Source organism: Elephas maximus, chromosome 10, assembly GCF_024166365.1.
Source record: "Elephas maximus indicus isolate mEleMax1 chromosome 10, mEleMax1 primary haplotype, whole genome shotgun sequence".
Taxonomy (NCBI): Eukaryota; Metazoa; Chordata; class Mammalia; order Proboscidea; family Elephantidae; genus Elephas; species Elephas maximus.
The window spans coordinates 108,089,517-108,110,824 of record NC_064828.1 but is presented as its reverse complement, the minus strand read 5'-3'; the positions used below and the strand labels follow the sequence as shown (position 1 = coordinate 108,110,824).

Below are 21,308 nucleotides of genomic sequence, written 5' to 3'. Positions count from 1 at the left end.
CATAGCTCTACTCTGACACACATGGGGCCACCATTAGTTGCCGTTGACTCAATGGCAAGTGTTTTTTTTTTTTTTTTTTAATGTTACCATTAAAAATAAAATGTTGCCATTGAGTCAATTTTGACTCATATCAACCCTATAGAACAGATTAGAACTGCCCCATAGGGTTTCCAAGGAGTGGCTGGTGGATTCAAACTGCCAACCTTCTGGTTGGCACCTGTAGCTCTTAACTACTGAGCCACCAGGGCTCCAATGTCAGCATATCACTATCTAAAACAATTCACATATGTATCAATTGTTAGATCCTCACAATCTACGAGGTATGTAGTATTATTATCATCATCCCCGTGTTAGATGGGGGTACTGAGATTTAGAGAGGTTAAGTGACTTTCCCAAGATCACACAGCTTCTAAGTAGTAGAGTTGGGATTTGAACCCAGGATTCTGACATTGATCGTGCTGGCAACCACACTATCTCACTTAGTGGGAGCAAAAAGGGCAGCTGGAGGGTGGCAGAAGGGAGTGGTAGAAGGTGAAGCAACATGGGAACTCTTGCCCTGGGCCTGAGTAAAACAGAGGGTGAGCTGGGCTCCAGGAAAAGGAAGTGAGTCTCTTCTGGCTGGGCTGTCCTCGGCTCAGACTGTCCTGGGGAACTCCATGTCTCTGATCAGCAGCCGGAGGCCATGATGGCTCTCTGACCATTAGGAACACCCACAGAACCTACAAGGAAGTTCCTGAGGTTAGGGCAAACTAAACCATGGTCTGCCAGCTCACTGCCTGCTGTGGGAGAGGGCAGGGGTTTATTCTCACAGGTGGGAGGGAGTAGGGATTTATTCTCACGGACTATGGGTGGAGTGGGTTCCCTGTGGTCAAAGCAGACCCTGCCGAGAGAATTCACCTCCCATACCCAAGACAGCCTGAGCTGGAATGGTTCAAGAATCTCTCTGGACCAGCCTTATATTACCTAGTTGGGGAAACAAAGGCCCAGGAGGGAAGGGGATTTGCCCAAAGTCCCGGAGCAAAGCAGCTGCAGAGGCAGATGGGAGCACAGGCCTCCAGCTGCAACATGAGGCTTTCTTTTCCACAGCACATCCATGACCACAGTCACCACACTGGGAGAGACATGGCCACATCTCCATGGCCTCAGGTGGGATGTACCTGTGCTACCCCAGCCTGGTGCCTACCTCATGGGCCCTGTCATGGTGCCTTGGTTGGTGCTCTCCCCTGCCAAGGCCTCCTCAGTCCCTGCCCTGGAACAAGGCACCCCTGTCCCAGAGAAACTGGCCGCCCACACCCCCTGCACCTGTGCAGACACCGAGGCTCCCCTGTGCAGGCAGCGTTGACCTGAGTCACAGTGCACAGCAGGGCCTCCCCTTCCACACACGCCTCAGACAAGCACTGTCCCTGCGGCAGGCACCCAGTGGCTCTCCATGTGCATTTATCTCGGGCCAGGTAGGTGAGGGTGCCTGTGGGGCCAACCCCAGAGGGTCAGGAAAGGGGACTCATATTTATTGAGTGCCTACTATGTGCAGAACTCAAACCAGACTCCTTTTATCTATCCTTCTGTTTATTCCATACAACTACCAGCGAGGGTGTCTCCCACTTTCCAGGGAAAGAAACATGCTCAGAGAGGTGAGACAACCTGCCCAAGCAAGGTACACGGCCCTGTGGAGTTGGTTTCCATCCAGGCTTGTCCAGTTTTTTGCCAAGGGCTTCTGCTCAGGACCATTCCATGTATCCTTGTCACACCCAGCCCCCTGACCACATCCTCATCCTTGTAACGGATGAGCCAGCCCCGGGTCACAGGGGCTATGGTTTCGTGGGGTCGATGACCTTGCCCAGTAAGAGGATGCTCTGGGCGATGGTGGAAAATATGACCATGAGGAAAGGCCAGTTGACCCTCAGGACACGGGGTTGCTTTGGGGCACTTTTAAATGCAATAGAGAAGCCTGTGGCTGCCCCAGCTTTGGTGCTGACCTCATTCACATCCAGAACAGCCTTGTGGAAACTCTGGGAGGGAAATCACAGGCATTAGCACCAAAAGGACATGAGTGGTGCCTGGGGAAGACTGGAAGGAACTGAAAATTCTGGAGCTCAATACTGCACTTTGGAGCTCCCAAAGCCTCATACTAGAGAAATCTCAGCAGGACTTTCTGTACTGGGTGGGTTGTTGAGTGGAATGACCTCTTATTATAGACAATCATGACAGCTACCACCATTTGAGCACCAACTGTATGCCTAGTGCTCTGCATTGTCACCTTGTTTAATCTTCATAACCACCCTGTGTGATCGGTGGTATTATGTCCATCTCACAAAGAAAATAAATTCAGAGATTAAGGAACGTCCCAATGACATAAGAGGCAGAGCCAGGATCCAAACTCTCAAACCCAAAGCTCTATCCTTTACTGCACTCACACGTTTCTTACTGAAGTCATAGGAAGCTTCCTCTTGCCTAAAAAGTCTTCCCTGATACACACCCAAACCCAGGCTTGACTGTAAGCTTCCTCTGATTCTCCTACTCCATTTATCACTCTCTGTTGCCACATTCTATGAAGGCTTTGTTCCCCAGTTTGACTAGGAGAGCCCTGGAGGGAAGGGACTGGTTGAACACTGGGTCCCCAGCACCAAGCATCACACCCAGTACATACCAATGGATGATTGAACACACTCAGGAACTGAGTCTCCACATGGTGGGGGGACCACCCAGCAGCTCCCGAGTGGTCAAGATCCCCACTGAGGTCTCTAGGGATTGGAGATGAGCCACTGACCATCAGTGACTTACTTTGGACATCTTCAGGTTCAGCGTTTTGGTGATGCCGGAGAAGTTGGCTTGCTCTGAGAACAGCTCAGTGAAACCTAGCTTGGGCAAAATCTGATCCAATTCATAGGAGCCAGAAATGGAGAACCTGGGGAAACGCAACTCCAGCTTCCTGTAGAAATAGGCCCTGAAAGGGGCATTGAATTAAATCGTTGAATTCACAAACAAGCTCGGATCCCTGCGGGGTCTGCTCCCCCTGGCTGCCTCTCTGCTGGCTCTGCGCCTTCTGAGTTCTGTCCCACAAACACGATTGCTGACGCCACCCTCTCACATGAGTGCTCACTATGGCTTAAGCCCAGCCTGCTTCATCCCCAGGCCTGCCTGTGGGATCCCTTTCCCTTGGGAGCTCATCTTCAGCAGAGATTGTTTCTGGGGCAATGCCATGTGCCCAGAGAGATCTGAGTCTCCCTCTATGGCCATTTTCCATTTACCTCTGTTGGTGCCCTGTGGGTTTCACTTGAGTCAGTTGATTTCTTTGCCTTGAATTTCCTCTACCAGATGAGTAGCGTGAATTTACTATTCACGTGTGACCTAGGGCTGGGAACGTTTTCTTATAGTGGTTGGAGATGCTTTTTTCCACTCACAGCTCCAGCGTGATGTCAAGCTTCTTTGTCATCTCCTTGGGTATGAAGATGGAGTTTCCTTAACCCCTCTATGCCAGCTCAGTCAGCCATGTGACCAGAGTTTCCCCAGGCGTGGTGTAGAGGGAGACCCTCAGCGAGGCAGCAGCATCATTTGACTCAAGTGTGTGTAGTGGAGGACCAAGGTCAAGGACCCAGGATTCTTTACCCTTAGTCTGCTCTTTTCACTGATGAGGGAGAACTAATATTGGGGAAAAGAGAATCCTATTTGAGTCCAATAAGAGTTCTTTGCTTAAAAATACCCATGGAAAATGTTAGGGCAAGTGGGAATTCTTTCATAATTGGGCAATCACTCCCTATTTTGGGGCGTGGACTTGCTTTCGAAGAGTGCATTTAAAGGGGAGTGGTGAGCATAGATTCAGTACCCCTTCCTTCAATGCTTACTTCTTCTGGAGCAAGTTGTTCCACCTTATTAGTATCTCTGGAGTCAAAGCCTCTTCCACCTGCATCATTTTCCCCTGGTTCAGAAGAATGAAAAACACCACTGCGTCCCCGTCATAGTTCATCCACAGCACCGAGAAGGGCAAGTATCTATCGCAAAGATACCAGTGGTGATGGTCACCCTGCCACTTCATGGGTACCTGGACAGTTGTGCTCTCATCCACATAGAAGTCTTGAGGTGAGGTCTTGGATGGACTGAAGGGTTTCTCCCACAGAGCTGAGGGGAGAGTGACAGAAGATATAGGGCCTCTGAGGACCACAAAGCCAATTCCCAGCCAAGGAATGGCTCCTGGTGTTCTGTGTCATCCAAAGGCCATGCCCAATCTCAGTGTTGCTATCTGTTCCCTGTGCACCACTCAGATAATTTAAAACCTGACATACCTGGGGATCGGAGCCCCTAGGGCTCATTTAGATTTTAAAATAGAGATACCAGAGAATGTTTGCTGATACGTAGATAGGATCACTGCAATAGAGAGAGAAGGATAAAGTTGGAAAGAGCAGATAATTGTTGGGTCAGCAACCTTGAGAGGAGAGAGGAGACAGCAGAATGTGAGTAGGGGGACAGCCTTGGATGAGACATGAGTCACTTGTTCCTTCATAAAAGGAACTGGAGTGGCTGAGAGTGTGGGTCCCAGTGCAGAGAGGTGAGTTAATTCGGGTTAAGAAGATGATAGACTTGCTGGTTAGCTGATTGTTTGCTCGATGACGTGTGAAGCAAGATCATCAAGTCAAAGTGAGGTGTGGGAAAAGGGGATTGAGATGGAAGACGTAGTTAATAGTTGTTTTGGAGAATGTAGAATGAAGACCCTGGAGATGGGTAAGTAGGATTGGTGGACCCTGTGGAATGACCTTTGAAGATTCACGTTCATGAATCTGAAGGGAGGTCATCTTCACACTGGAGTCTTTTTCTTCAACCACATCTAGCCGCTAGGCACAGATATAGACAAACTGGACCATTAGTTCATTTTGGGTTAGACTGTCAGCGTATTTGGATTTTTTTCTCCAACCACATTCAATTTTTGGTGCAGATGTAGATTTGCAGCTTTGCCTGAGGAATACGACAGAAGGAGAGATACCAAGTAAGTTTAGTGTGTGTGTGAAGAAGTGATTATAAAGGTGGCCTATTAAATTTACGCTGCGATAGGAAGGGAGTGAGGATAGGGAGTGAGTGAGTAATCTACGAAGATCGGACTGGGGTCTCCGAGAGGTTGGCCACTGCCAGGAGTATTAGTCCAGCTAGAAGTGTGGAACCTGGGATTCCAACCGCTGTCCTGACTACAAAGGCCATACTAAAGTCTCCTTCCTTCCTCCCTCCCTCTTTTCTTCCTCCCTCCCTCCCTTTCTCTTTCCTGTCAGCCTCCCTGCTGCCCTCCCTCCCCACTTCCTTCTTCCATGCATTCATTCTTTCATTCCTTTTCACTCTCTCTTTTTCCCTCCCTAATGTTTTTTTTTTTTTTTTTTTTAATGTTAAATTTCCTGAGGGTTTCTGGACCCTATTAGATTCAATCCATCTATGTCCTGTTTTTAATGTTTTATCAGATAACAAATTATGGGGAAAGGGGAAGAATTTAGAATTCACTAATGAGTTGCCTCTTACTTTTAAAGTAGATGTAATTTACCAGCACCATCATGGTGTCCTTGCTGAGCTTGCTGACCAAATTCGCAATCTTTCCTTGTGTTTCCTTCTTAACGTGGCCGTTGATAAGCTGAGCTGCACCCACTGAGTCGCGGAAGTTAGTGTGAAAGAGCGGGGACTCATAGAAGGCCATGGTGTCATTAAGGAACAGGGCATTGCCCACGTGTGTCTCCAGCATGTCGTTGGCAAGGTTGAGAGTGTGCAGGAGGTATTGGAAGCCCTGGTGGATGTCGGACTCAGTCATCTCTGTGAGGTTGAAGCCCAGGCCCTGGAGGATCTGGGTCTGGGCGTGCCCACGGGCCCCCAGGGAGAGCATGGTCAGGGCGGCCGAGATGCTCAGCAGGGAGATGTTCCTGCTGGGGGACTCGGAGGCCATCAGGTGGTAGAGGTGGAGGGCAAAGGCTGTATTGCTGGGGATGACCCTGAGGCAGGGGGAGCTCTCACCTGTGCCCCAAGTCTCTTGATGAGAGCTATCAGTGAAATATCCCTCATTGTGCTCAGGGTGTGGCTGACCCCGAGAAAGAGCCAGTGGTATGGCCAGAAGGAGGAGCAGGCGGACGACGAGATGCATCTTCTCCACTCTCAGGTCTATGGGAGGACAGAGAGTGCCCAGGAGATTTCCCGCAGAGCAGATTAATCTCACCCTACAGAGAGGAAGGGAAGGGGCAGGTGCCCAGACAGTAAATGGCACCATGCACTCCTGCAGATGGACATGCAGAGGACAAACCAGCAGCCAGCACCGCCCCTGTGTATGATGACGACAGCACGTTTTATGGCACTGCCTTAGTGTCGGCAAAGCAGTCTCGTGTCCCCCTCTCTGTGAGCTCCACACACTCTAGATTCTGTCCTTATCTCGGAGATGAGGACACGGAGGCTCCGGAAGTGATGGAGCGAAGGCCACCCAACTCGCCAGAGTTGGAGCTAGAACTCAGGTCTGCAGACTGCCCTTTGGAGCTAATTCAATTCATCCAGTGACGTCACGCTCGGTGTGCTTATCGCTGAGGGTGTTTTCGCTTCTATGCTACAAAAGTTCATGGTGTCCTTTACAGTTTACGAATACCTTTCATTCTGCCCCCCTTTTTAAGAAATATTTCTAGCCTTTATTGCTATGCACATTCAGCTTTAAAAAACAAGATTTATTTTACAATTATAAATACATGTTGACTGTAGAATGTTTTAGAAAACTACAAGAGAAAATGAAAACCATCCGTCATCCCAACTTCCAAAGAAAAGTGTCATTAACATTTCAGTGTATATTCTAATCTTTTCCTTTTTTCTGTCTGTATATTTTCCTTACAAAGTGTGTATTGATTTTTTTGTAATCCAAAATTTTAATAACCGTATACTATTTTTATGGATATTTCCCTTGTCATTAAATATTTGAAAACACAATTTCTTAATGGTTTCAAATTAGTTAATTTTAAAGTATATATGATAAAGTATTTAGGCAATCTCCTTTTATTTAGATTTTTTTCCAATTATTCATTATTACCAGAAACATTATAATTAACATATGCATGTTGTTGCTGTTTTTAGGTGCCATCAAGTCAGTTTCTGCTCATAGCGACCCTATGCACAACAGAACAAAACACTGCAGGGTCCTGTGCCATGCTCACAATCGTTGCTATGTTTGAGTTCATTGTTGCAGTCATAATATGAGGCTGTTAAAAATACCGTGGCTTGGGTCAGGTGCCCCTTAATCCTCAAAATGACATACGTGCTTTCCAACACTTTAAAGAGGTCTTTTGCAGTCAGTTTGCCCAATGCGATACATAAAATTTTATTTCTCAGATTCTTTCCTTGGAACAAATCCCTGTAATGGAATCACTGGACTTTCATTCCTTTTTGTTTGACCCTCATACCCAGAGAGAAGTCAGTAGACCTGGTATTCTCATTACCACTCTGTAAAGAGGAGGAAACCGTCATTCAATAAGTGATTCGCCCAGCGTCGCAGGGATGGAATTGGTGCCTCCTTCGTGATCAGCTTAACCCGCTCAAAACAGAATGATTGATTTTCTCTACGAATTTGCTTCTGCCTAAAAGTTTTTTTTTTTTTTTTTTTTTTTTTATCCAGTGGCCCTAACACCTCTCCTCCCTCCATCCACCACCTTCCATTCCATCCATCGGCGAGTCCTGAAGATTCCTTCTTCAACCTCTCAGCCCCTCCCTGCTAAAATCTTAATCCGTGCCCCACCGCCTCTCACCTAGACCAAAAGGCAACAAGCTTTTCTTGTAAAGGGTCAGACAGCGAATGTTTTTGGTTTTGTCAGCTATAGAGCTTCTACCTCAACTCCTCAGCCAGGTTATTGTAGTGAGCACACAGCCACAGTGGAGACAAGTATGAACTGGCATAGCTGTGTCCCCCCAAAATTTATAGATTCCACAAAAATTTGAATTCCACGTAACATTCATGTGTTTGAAGATATTGGTCTTTCTTGGATTTTTTGTTTTCCAACCACCGAAAATATAAAATCTAAAAAACACTTTTAGCTCATGGGCTGCAAAACCAGGAGGTGAGACAGAGATGAACCATGGCCATAAGGTTGCTGACCACTGAGTGAAGACAAGGCTCCAGTCATTTCCTAACTGTTCTTTCTACTCTCCCTGTCCACACAGCAATTGGAGTGATTATTTAAAATCACAAATTGGACCATGTCTCTCAGCTGTTCAACCCTCCCTCCAACCTTGCTTCCTACACATTGGGATGGGATCATGTGTAGGGGGCTTTCTACGCTTAGTGTTTGTAGGTATGGTGACCAACTCACTCCCGTTTACCCTAGATGCTCCTGGCTTTAGCACTGAAAGCCCTTTGTCCCAGGAGCCCTCTCAGTCCTGAGCAAAGCAGGACAGTTGGCCACCCTCCTCTCGGGTCTTCCATTGTGGCCCCAGGGGGGCAGGAAAGGCCCCAGAAAAAGTGTTACTCACAGCACAGTCAGTCCTGGGCAGCTCCCGGCTCTGCCTGAGCTCTGGGGGTGGGGGGGCCCACGATGAGCTTGGGGTTTCTCAAGCCCAGGAGGATTGGGAAAGACAAGGCCCTCTCAGCTTCACCTAATGCTTCCACCACCAGGTAATTGTTACTAAACAGACCCAGGGTACAGTGTGGAGTCCTGACCCAGAAAGAAACATCACTGGAAGTTGGCTAGCCTCTTCCTGAGAGAAGTCTCCTGCTCAGAGGTCCCAAGAGAGGTTCACATTTCCATGTCTGTGCAGTGCATTGAGGTTTGCTCCCCCAGAGGACCAGGCAAACCCCTAGGTAGGTCTGGTCTACACTCTGTCCCTCATTTGCTGTGTGAACTTCAGCACATCTATCCAGCGTATTGGGATGTGGTCAACTCTTCCACCACCACCTGCAAGATAAAGGGTTAGAACAGAACAGGGTGGAAAACCAGAGCCTTCACCAACCAGGTCAGAGGCTTCCAGGTGACATGCCAGGGAAGGGTGGCTGTGGACTAGAAGGAGTCAACCCTTTGCAGCCAGATAGGAAAATCTGTGGATGGACCCTGCCCAGGGCCTCAGCTGACAGTCCCGGGCTGTGTGACTTCTGAGGAGCCATCCCGTGTGAGGTGGGAGGGTCCATGATGGAACCACTGAGGTCTCACAGTAGGACTGCAGGGATAGTGGGGCAACGGTGGCATCGGTAGGCCTGACCCTTCCTTGGGGCAGGAATCCAACATACACATCTCCTCTTTTATGTGGAGCTTCAGCCTGCTCTCTCTCTAGGACTCAGAGGGTCTCTGTACCCTTGCACCATTTGGAACAAGTAGAAGTGTAAGTGACATGCAGCTTTTTCTTCAGACGTCTAGTGAAGGGCCATTGAGAGTGATGGGACCCTTCGGTGACCTGAGTGAGATGACCTTAACTCTTGGACTTACAGGGTTCTTCTAGTAGAATTCTCTGAGCATGTTTCCAGGTCCCTGGGGTCTGAATGCAAGACTGGCTGGGCTCCCTGAAGTGGGTAGAGCACTAGAATCTTATTTTAAATGCAGTAAGGGAGTGCTTTAAGGAAAATTTTAGAGGAAGTGAAAATGCTTTCATGATTTTGTGATCACTCCTTATTTTGGAGGCATTGGCTTTCTTTAAAGGAGCCCTGATGTTGCAGTGGTTAAAAGTGCTGCTGCTAACTGAAAGGTCAACTGTTCAAACTCACCAGCTTCTCCACAGGAGAAAGATGTGGCAGTAGACTTCTGTACAGGTTTACAGCCTTGGAAACACTATGGGGCTGTTCTACTCTATCCTGTAGGGTTGCTGTGATTTGGAATTCGACTCAAAGGCAATGGGTTTTGTTTTGTTTTCACTTTCATTACCCGCTGCCATGGAGTTGATTCCGACTCCTAGCCACCCTATAGGACACGGTAGAACTTACCATAGGGTTTCCAAGGAGCGGATGGTGGATTTGAACTGCCAAACTTTTGTTATCAGCTGAGCTCTTAACCACTGTGCCACCAGGGCTCCTGACTTTCATTAGGATGGTACCTTTGAAGGGAAGGACTGACCATAGGTCAGCACCCCCGGCACAATGATTACTTGCTGGAACATGTTGTTCGACTTTATTAGCAACTTTGGAGTCAAGGACCTTCTACCTGCTTCATTTTCCCTTGGTTTGGAAGAATGAAAAACACCACTGTGTCCCCTTCATAATTCATCCACAGCACTGAGCAGGGAGAGAATTCATCTTCACGATTACAGAGACGATGGTTATTCTGCCACGTCATGGGTATTTGGATGGTTATATTCTCATCCACAGAGAAGTCTTGAGGGCTGGTCCTTGAGGGACTGAATGGGTTCTCCCATTAAGCTGTGAGGAGAATGAAAGAAGGTATATGGCCTCTGAGGACCATGAAGCTAATTCCCCCGCCAGGTAATGATTTCTGGTGTTTTGAACCATCCTAAAGACATTCCAGACTCTCTCTACCTTCAGCTCCATTCTTTTCTTTTTTCCTTCTTACTTTCTACCTGTCTTCTTCCTCTTCCTCTCACCCTCCCTATTTTTCTCTTTCCTTCTTTCTGTTCTTTCTTCCTCTTCTTCCACTTCTTTTTATTTCTCTCTTCCTCTGAGTAACTACTACCTAGATCAAAACACAGAACATGACTGTTGTTGCTGTTGTTAGGTGCCATTGAGGCAATTCTGACTCATAGTGACCCCAGGTACAACAGAATGAAATGCTGTCCAGACCTGTGCCATCCTCACAATCATTGCTGTGCTTGAGACCATCATTGCAACCACTATGTCAGCCATCTCACTGAGGATCTTCCTCTCTTTTATAGACCCTCTACTTTACCAGCATGATATCCTTCCACAGGGATCAGTCCCTCCCGATAATGGTCTAAAGTAAGCAAGGTGAAGTCTCAGCATCCTTGCTTCTAAGGAGCATTCTGGCTGAACATCAATAACCTCATTAACATCGATGCACTAAGGGCCCCTCCTCAGTTACAAAACCTCCCCATCCCCAGAGATAACCATTGTACTGAGTTTTGTGATCGTCATTTCTTTGATTTTCCTTATGGTTTTATCAATTAGGTTTGTATCATGTGATGGTTATGGTTATGTGTCAACCTGTCTAGGCCATGATTCTCAGTGGTTTGGCAGATATGATGTAATTACCATCCATGATGTGATCTGTTGTAAGCAGCCAATCAGTTTAAAGTGGAGTTTCCTTGGGAGTGGGCCTATGTCCAATATGTATGAATGTCTGGGCAAAGCTTGCTCTCTCTTTATCCTACATTTGACTTGTCACCCTCTGACCTCCAGTTCTTGGAATGTGAGCCAGCAGCCTGCTGTCTGACCTCTAGATTTTAGGTTCATCAGCCCCTACATCCATGTGAGTCAGGAGAAGCCTCCAGCCTGACACCTGACCCATGGATTTGAAACTTGACAGGCACCACAACTGCATGACCCACTCCTTGAAATAAATCTCTCTGTATATATATTTACAGACATACATAGACATACACTTCACTGGTTTTGCTCCACTACAGAAAAAGACATTTGGTACCAAGAGTGGTTCTACAGGATCAAAATCATAAAGATGAGTTTTCTGAATCGATTCTCAAGTCTGGCTGGCCTTAAAGGTGCTGTTGACTCTGTCTCCAATAGTAAAGAGGGCACTGCTAATCCATGGCATGAGGTGGCAATAGAAATACACAAAATATCACCACCAATGGGTCAAATATTTTTGAGAAACAAGGCTCTGTGTGATTGTATATTTGGTATTTTTCTACAATTTTGTGATAATGAGAAGTATAAGGAAGCTATTTGGTTGGTCCTACTAGAAAAGTCAGAGTCACAGCTCAAATGCTGCATAAAAGACCTAAAAGTTGCCACTTGTGTTCTGAAAGAAAGACTTATTTCTTGTAGTAACAGAGCGATATTGCCAAAAGCCAAACCCAGAGTCTTATCGTAAAAGTGGGTGAATTACTACCCAATTGAATTTCCAATCTCAAATGGTGTCTGAAGTTAAAGTGAGGTCATTGATTGGAAGAAACGGGATCCTGAAACTTGGGATGGGGTCATATGGGCAGATAATCAGGAATCTGGGACATGAAGCCCCTAAATTCCATTGAATCACTCCTGCCAACAGAACCAGCCCTGTTACTCCCATCTAAGGAAATTACTCCATCTTTGTCTGCTATGTCACCCTCCCCAGTAAAACTGTTATCTCTTCCACTCCCACGTGATGAGATTAACCCTCTGTACCTGAAGAGTCTTTGTCTGAGATATCACCTGGGGCAGAGCCTGGGGTGTTACCTAGGGCATTGCCTGAGGCATATTGCTGAATGTCTCCAGGACCCACCCCATCACCCATTTCTGCTTCTAGACCTATAGCTAGACTTACGTCCCGGTGAGCCCCAAGAGGTGAACTACAAAGTGTGACCCAAGGGAAGCTATGATACACTCCAAAAGAACTGCTTGATTTTTGTAATATATACAAACAGAAACCTGGGGAATATGTGTGGCAGTGGCTATTAAGGGTGTGAGATAATGATGTTGTTGTTGTAAGGTACGGTCGACAGTTTCGACTCGTAGTGACCCTCTGTACCACAGAACAAAACACTGCCCGTTCCTGCCCCATGCTCACAATCATTGTTATGCTTGAGCTCATTGTTGCAGCCACCGTGTCAATCCATCTCGTTGAGGGTCTTCCTCTTTTCCACTAATGGTAATGTTACAAGGAACATAATGTTGAATCAGTCTGAGTTTATCGATATGAGTCCACTAAGCACAGATTCATTCAACCTTTCAGCTCAAGAAGCTAGAAAAGGATGTAAGAGTTTATTTGGTTTGTTCAGATTACATGGATTACACGGAGGCCTACATTAAATCAAGTTGAACTGCCAAACCTGCCTTGGTATACTGTAGAAGTAGGTATCCAAAGGCTTAGAGAAATTGGTGTGTGAGAGTGGATTTATCAGATTGAACCCAAAGATCCACACATGGAATCCCAAGAGGACACACCTTTTACTACAATGGCCAGGAACAAATCTGTGAAGTGAGCCCTAGTACCCTTGAAGACTGCTGTGATTGCTGTTTTATGTAAGCCAGATTTGACAGTGGTAACTGCCGTAACTGAATTAAGATACCTAACTACGATGGGGCTGATTGGATCCCATGGTGGTAGGGGCCAAGCGGTGGCACTCAATCAATAAAGACAAGGTGGGCTTAGTTACCGTTGCAGACAGCAGAGTCAAAGCATTAATTAGAATAGTCTGGCTCATATGGACTTATGGCATTGCCTAATTTGTCATAGTGACCTTAAGAGTGAAATAGATGGGAAATATACTAAATATTTACTTGATCTGTAGAAGCAGAGGAATTCTAGGTCAAGTGAACAGCAATCTAATTTGAATCACTAGAATAGAGAGTCATGGTCTTTCAGTCAATTCGCAGACTTGAATGAGTTTCAAGGTCCATGACCCCTTAAATGAAGAGAAGGCCAGGTCACCTTGAGGAGGGACCCCACCACACTGCCAAATATGTATAGTATGTTTCTCTCAACCTTCCCCAAAGGGATCTACAGCCTTTTATGAGAGTGACTGTTCATTGGGGAAAAGAAAAGAACCAGACTTTTTGAGGGTCACTGGACACTGGCTCTGAAAAAAAAAAAAAAAATGAGCTGAAACTAATTTCAGGAGACCCAAAATGTCACTGTAGTCTACCAGTCAGAGTAGGAACGTATGGAGGCCAGGTTATTAATGGAGTCTTAGCTCAGGTTCATCTCACAATGGGACCAGTGGATCCACAAACTCATCATGTAGTGATTTCTCAAGTTCCATAATGCATAATTGGAATAGACATACTCAGCAACTGTCAGAACCTCCACAGGGGATCTCTGACAGGTGGTGTAAGGGCTATTATGGTAGGAAAAACTAAGTGGAAGCCATTAGAATTGTCCCTACCTGCTGCTGTTGTTGTTAGGTGCCGTCAAGTCAGTTCCGACTCTTATAGCAATCCTATGTACCACAGAACAAAACACTGTCTGATCCTGAGCCATGCTCACAATCATTGCTATGCTTGAGCCCATTGTTGCAGTCACTGTGTCCGTCCATCTCATTGAGGGTCTTCCTCTTTTCTGCTGAACCTGTTCTTTACCAAGCATGATGTCATTCTCCGGGGACTGATCCCTCCTGACAATATGTACAAAATATGTGAGACATAGTCTTGCCATCCTTCCTTCTAAGGAGCATTCTGGTTGTACTTGTTCCAAGGCAGATTTGTTCATTCTTTTGGCAGACCATGGTGTAGTCAATATTTTTCACCAACACAATTCAAAGGCATCAATTCTTCTTCAGTCTTCTTTATTCATTGCCCAGCTCTCACATGCGTATGATGCCATTGCATGCATCAAATCTATTCTTGAGATGGTCTCTAAATTCAGGTGGGATAAACTCAAGAGGTGGCATATGATCAGGAACCAATGATACTGAAGGAAGAAATCCAAGCTGTTCTGAAGGCATTGGTGAGAAACAAGGCTCCAGGAATTGATGGAATACCAACTGAGATGTTTAAATAAACAGATGTAGCACTGGAGGTGCTCACTCGTCTATGCCAAGAAATATAGAAGACAGCTTCCTGGCCAACTGACTGGAAGAGATCCATATTTATGCCTATTCCCAAGGAAGGTGATCCAACTGAATGTGGAAATTATAGAACAATATCGTTAATATCACATGCAAGCAAAATTCTGCTGAAGATCACTCAAAAATGGCTGCAGCAGTATACCGACAGAGAATTGCCAGAAATTCAGGCCGGTTTCAGAAGAAGACGTGGAACCAGGGATACCATTGCTCATGTCAGATGGATTCTGGCTGAAAGCAGAGAATACCAGAAGGAAGTTTACATGTGTTTTATTGACTATGCAAAGGCATTCGATTGTGTGGATCATAACAAATTATGGATAACATTGCAAAGAATGGGAATTGTGCTCATGAGGAACCTTTACATAGATCAAGAGGCAGTTGTTTGGACAGAACAAGGGGATACTGATTGGTTTAAAGTCAGGAAAGGTATGCATCAGGGTTGTATTCTTTCACCATACCTATTTAATCTGTATGCTGAACAAATAATCCGAGAAGCTGGACTATGTGAAGAAACATGGGGCATCAGGATTGGAGGAAGACTCATTAACAACCTGCGTTATGCAGACGACACAACCTTGCTTGCTGAAAGTGAAGAGGACTTGAAGCACTTACTAATGAAGATCAAAGACCACAGCCTTCAGTATGGATTACACCTCAACATAAAGAAAACAAAAATCCTCACAACTGGACCAATGAGCAACATCACGATAAACGGAGAAAAGATTGAAATTGTCAAGGATTTCATTTTACTTGGATCCACAATCAACAGCCATGGAAGCAGCAGTCAAGAAATCAAAAGACTCATTGCATTGGGTAAATCTGCTCCAAAGGACCTCTTTAAAGTGATGAAGAGCAAAGATGTCACCCTGAAGACTAAGGTGTGCCTGACCCAAGCCATGGTATTTTCAATCACATCATATGCACGTGAAAGCTGGACAATGAATAAGGAAGACCGAAGAAGAGTCGAAGCCTTTGAATTGTGGTGTTGGCAAAGAATATTGAATATACCATGGACTGCCAAAAGAACGAACAAATCTGTCTTGGAGGAAGTGCGACCAGAATGCTCCTTAGAGGCAAGGATGGTGAAACTGCGTCTTACATACTTTGGACATGTTGTCACGGGGGATCAGTCCTTGGAGAAGGACATGCTTGGCAAAGTACAGGGTCAGTGAAAAAGAAGAAGACCCTCAACAAGGTGGATTGACACAGTGGCTGTAACAATGAGCTCAAGCACAGCAATGATTGTGAGGGTGGCTCAGGACTGAGCAATGTTTCGTTCTGTTGTGCATGGGGTCACTATGAGCCGGAACCAACTGGACTACACCTAACAACAACAATGTTCACTAACAACCTGAAACAGCTGGCTTGATAGAACAATGGAATGGCCTTCCAAAGATACAATTATGGCACCACCTAGGTGGCAATACCTTGCAAAGACCTTGATCAACTTTTCCTTCCACGAGGTATCACAGCGGTCCATTACATTGAGGACATTTTGCTGACTGGACTTAGCAAGGAAGAAGTATCAGTGTTCTCCAGGAGGCTGTATATGCTCTAAGCCAGCATCCAATATATGGCACTCTTTCTCCTGTAGCCAAGATTCATCTGCCTAGGAATCAAGGAATGGAAATGGGAGTGGCACCACTCACTATCACCCCTAGTGACCCACACGAAAAATTTTTACTTCCTGTCACCATGACCCTATGTTCTGCAAGTTAAGAGGTCTTAGTTCCAAAGGAAGGAATGGTGCCACCTGCAGACACAACACTGATTCCATTGAACTGGAATTTAAGAATGCCACCTGGCTACTTTGAGCTCCTCATGCCTCTGGGTCAACAGGCAAAGAAGGGAGTTACGATATTGGCTGGTGTGATTGATTCTGATTACCAAGGGGAAATTGGATTGATACTACACAATGGAGGTAAAGAAGAATATGTCTGGAATACAGGAGGTCCCTTAGGGCATCTCTTAGTATTGCCATGCCCTGTGATTAAAGTCTATGGGAAACTATAGCAACCCTATTTTGACATGGCTACTAATGGCCCAGACCCTTCAGAAATGAAGGTTTGGGCCACCACACCAGGGGAAGAACCACGACCAGCTGAGGTGCTTGCTATGGTCAACGGGAATATGGAATGGGTAGTAGAAGGAGATAGTTATAAATACCAGTTATGAACTTGTGACCAGTTGCAGAAATGAGAACTGGGATTGTTTTTAGTATTTCTTCCTTTGTTTTGTTATATATGTATATGTGCATATATATACATATATATGTACATAGACACATACATACATATACATATATATGTGTGCGTGTATATATATAGCAAATATCTTTGTTTTCTTCCCTCCCTTGTCCCATTACTTATTATAAAATAAAGGATATAAACAGGTTTACTATAGCGCATTTTTTTTGTGTGTGCTTTGGATAAAGGTTTACAGAGCAAATTAGTTTCTCATTAAACAAAACACATATTGCTTTGTGACATTGTTTGCCAATCCCACAATGTGTCAACACTCTCTCCTTCTTGACCTTGGGTTCCCCATTATCAGCTTTCCTGTCTCCTCTTGCCTTCTTGTCCTTGCCCCTAAGCTGGTGTGCCCATTTAGTCTCATCTTGTTTTATGGGCCTGTCTAATCTTTGGCTGAAGGGTAAACCTCAGAAGTGACTTCAGTACTGAGTTAAAAGGGCGTCCAAGGGCCATACTTCAGGCATTATCCAGTCTCTGTCAGAACTGTAAGCCTGGTCTTTTTTTGTAAGTTAGAATTTTCTTCTAAATTTATCTCCAGCTCTGTTTGGGACCCTCTATTGTGATCCGTGTCGGCAGTTGGTAGAGGTAGCCAGGCATGAACTAGTTGTGCTGGACTCAGTCTGGTGGAAGCTGTGGTAGTTGTGGTCCATTAGTTTTTGGACTAATCTTTCCCTTGTGTCTTTGGTTTTCTTCATTCTCCCTTGCTCCAGATGGGTTGGGATCAGTGAAGTATCTTAGATGGCCACTCACAAGCTGTTAAGACCCCAGATGCTACTCACCAAAGTAGGATGTAGAACATTTTCTTTATAAACTATGTTATGCTAATTGAGCTAGATGTCCTCTGAGACCATGGTCCCTGGGGCTAGTGCATTTTTTATTGTACGCATGTTAGGTGCAAGTATGACTTTATAATTGTCTTCATTTAGAGATTGTGTATGGTTTAAGGAGATGTGTAGAGGTGCCAAGTTGACAACGGGTGAATTGCGAAGGTTGACCTTACGTGTCAGCTTGACCAGGCCATGATTCTCAGTGGTTCGGTAGATACAATGTAATCATTGTCCATGAGGTGATCTGTTGTGAGCAGCCAATCAACTGAATGGAGAGTTTCCTTGGGGGTGTGGCCTGCATCCAATACATACGGAATGTTCTGGCAAAGCTCGCTGTCTCTTGATCATGCATTTGACTCGTCATCCTCTGACCTCTGGTTCTTGGGATGTGAGCCAGTAGCCTACTGCCTGACATGCCAGCTTTGGGTTCATCAGCCCCTGCAACCATGTGAGCCAGGAGAAGCCTCCAGCCTAATGGCTGCCCCATGGATTTGGGACTTGCCAGTCTCCATAACTATGTGAGCCATTTCCTTGAAATAAATCTCTCTGTATATATATATATGCTTCACTGGTTTTGCTCCACTAGAAAACCCAATCTAAGACATATCACTAAATAGTATATTTTGAACCTTATACAGGTCAACTGGATTTTTAATTTTGTTCCACATTATATCCAGAGGGTCATTCTAAATTTACCTTCAGTTTGCTCCTGCCACGGCTGCAGGGCATTCTGGTGAAGGAGCACCTATCACAACTTCTCTGTCCTAATTTCCTGGACATTTAGAAAGGTTTCCATTTACCACCATTGCAAACAGAGCCGGAAGGAGAGAGAGTCCTCTGTTCTTAGCTGCATCATTCTGGAGTGGACTTTCCACCTCACCGAGCTGGGGGTGGGAAGGGAGGGAGGGGATGTTGGTTCAAGTACCACAGACTCCCACTTTTCTTAGAAAATTTCAGTAGAATTTCCTTAAATAAATATGTCTTCATTTCCTGTATGCCTTTAGGACCATTTCCAGAGACTTTTTTTTTGTTAGTTTGGTGTTTTTTTAGTTAAAATTTTCTCCAGTTTCACCAAGGACTACAGAGCTCCTAGCACTGCCATGCCAGTTGCTGTCATTAGTTTTTATTTGATTATCAATGTAATAGTGGTTGCATGAAAAATCTGGAAATATACAAAAAGTCAAAGAAGAAAATAAAATCATTTGTGAACCTATCATTCAGACATTAAAAAAAAAAAACTATACCTGTTGCAATCAAGCTGACTCTGACTCATAGCTAGCCTGTAGAACTGCCCCACAGGGTTTCCAAGGCTGTAATCTTTACAGAAGCAGACTGCCACGTCTTCCTCCCGCAGAGCAGCTGATGGGTTCAAACCACTAACCTCTCACTTAGCAGCCTAATGCTTAACCACTGCACCACCAGGGCTCCTAACTAGATTTAATTGATTTCCTTCCGCTGTTTTTAAATAAGGCTCCGTGCCTGTAACAGAACATCAACAATGAGACTCTTAGATCCTGGTTTTGATGGGGCACAAAGACAAGAGTATTACAGTCCAAGAAGACCCCATGGAAGTATTTCAGAATAGGTGGCCAAGAACAGGTCTTCTGACTATTAAATGCTTTACTCACACGAAAGAGGATTTGAAAGTGGCAAGAGGGTGAAGACCAAGGGAGGCATTTCAAAGAAGAGGAAGGGAAATTCATTCCCCCACCCCATGTCCAGAGTGAAGGGTTTCTACAGTGGCCTCAAACAGCTCAACAAGTACCCCTGAAATCAGGGAGGCAGAGCGGACTGGAGCCTGATCCTTGTCTGGAAAGTGAAGGATCTAGGTGGGCTGCTCATCTCCTCCTGGGAACTCCCTGCATCCACTTCTCTGTCCCTCTCTTTAACACATCACTTTCTACCTGGCTTTTGGATATATGGATACACATGTCCTAGTTATGTACTGCCGAGTAACGAACCACTTCAAATTCAGTGGCATAAACAACAACAGTCATTTATTATTAATAATAATATTATTGTCGGGAGGGAGCAGATCCTGGAGAAGGCTATCATGCTTGGTAGAGTAGAGGGTCAATGAAAAAGAGGAAGACCCTCAATGAGATGGATTGACACAGTGGTTGCAACAATGGGCTGAAGCATAACAACACTTGTGAGGATGGCGAAGGACCAGGCAGTGTTTCGTTCTGTAGTACATAGGGTCGATATGAATCAGAACCAATTTGAAGGCACCTAACAACAACAACGGCATTAATATTATTAATCTATGGTGGTTCAAGCCATTAACTCAGCTCAGCAAGGCAGTTATCACTCAGGGTCTCTTATGCAATTGTAGTTGGACCATGGCTGGAGCTGGAGTCATCTTGAAGTCAGATACGTTTTCAAATTAAAACATCTTATGTCGCTATGAGTCGGAATCAACTCGACAGCAGTGGGTTTTATGTCCACCCAGACTGTGGGCTTTCTGGAACCAGGGACCTTGTTTTACTCATTTTCCTTCCTACCTTTATCCACCTTCATCTAGCTTTCATTACTCAGTACATTGCTGAGCACAGAATAATTCCTATGTAAGGGCTCACTGAATAAATAATAATAGTTATTTATTATCGCCTCATATGCATGTGAAAGCTGGGCAATGAATAAGGAAGACCAAAGGAAAATCGATGCCTTTGAATTATGGTGTTGGCAAAGAATGTTGAATATACCATGGACTGCCAAGAGAACAAACAAATCTGCCTTGGAAGTACAGTCAGAATGGTCCTTAGAAGTGAGGATGGCAAGACTTCATCTTATATATATTGGACAAGTTACCAGGAGGGACCAGTCCCTGGAGAAGGACATCACACTTGGTAAAGCCGAGGGTCAGAGAAAAAGAGGAGGACCCTCAAGGCGATAGATTGACACAGTGACTACGACAATGGGCTCAAGCATAACAGTGAATGTGAGGATGGCACATGACCAGGCAGTGTTTTGTTCTGTCGTAGGTAGGGTCGCTGTGAGTGGGAAATGACTCGATGGCACCTAACAACAACATGATAATAACTACAACAATACCGCTACTGTTTGTTGAGTTTGGGCCAGGTAGCAGGTCTTGTGTCTGCTGATTTAATCACATTGTATCATCCTAGGGATTCTAAGAGGTGTGCTTTGGTCCCATTTTTAGAGAAGGAGCAGAGGCCCAGAGAGATTAAATACCTTGCTTGAGGTCACACAGCTGGTACAAGCAAGAGCTGAGATTCGAATCCAGGATTCTTTGGCTCCAAAGCCCAAGCTTTTAACCCCCAGTTTTGACTCTTATTATTGGGACGGGGGAGATTTAACGGTGGTCTGTTGTGCAGCCACACTTTCTGTCTCAGCCCTTGGGTAACTAGGAGACTGGGCTATCTTTGGCTGGGCCATGCTGCTAGGCTGTGAGCCCCCTGAGGCCGGGGCTGGGCTGGACACTGACTCCACCAGGGCCAGGAGGCTGGGCCTCTTCTGAGAGTGAATCCTGCTATCTGTGAAGCCACGCCCATGTCACAGGGGCAGAGAAGACTGCCCCATATGACTGCAGAGGTAGCTGAATCCTTGGGCCGGAAACCAGCATTCATCAAAGTGTGGTCCTGCGGTCCTTCATAAG

The 21,308-nt window shown here is 45.5% G+C and overlaps 1 protein-coding gene across 1 annotated transcript; it reads right to left on the bottom strand.

Moving 5' to 3' along the window:
• Nucleotides 1-1,808: 1,808 nt before the first annotated feature.
• SERPINA4 (serpin family A member 4) lies at nt 1,809-6,115 on the bottom strand. The gene is made up of 4 exons (XM_049898466.1): nt 5,497-6,115; nt 3,843-4,116; nt 2,782-2,944; nt 1,809-2,009 (listed from the first exon to the last, which is right to left on the bottom strand). The coding sequence occupies exons 1-4, from the start codon at nt 6,104-6,106 to the stop codon at nt 1,809-1,811; spliced, it is 1,248 nt and encodes a 415-aa protein (XP_049754423.1). The 5' UTR covers nt 6,107-6,115.
• Nucleotides 6,116-21,308: the final 15,193 nt, after the last annotated feature.

Coding starts and splice junctions, on each gene's coding strand:
- SERPINA4 (XM_049898466.1), bottom strand. CDS start 6,106: ATGCATCTCGTCGTCCGCCTGCTCCTCCTTCTGGCCATACCACTGGCT. Junction 2,945..3,842: donor AACAACTTGCTCCAGAAGAA/GTAAGCATTGAA, acceptor TGCCCCTTTCAG/GGCCTATTTCTACAGGAAGC. Junction 2,010..2,781: donor TGAACCTGAAGATGTCCAAA/GTAAGTCACTGA, acceptor TTTCCCTCCCAG/AGTTTCCACAAGGCTGTTCT.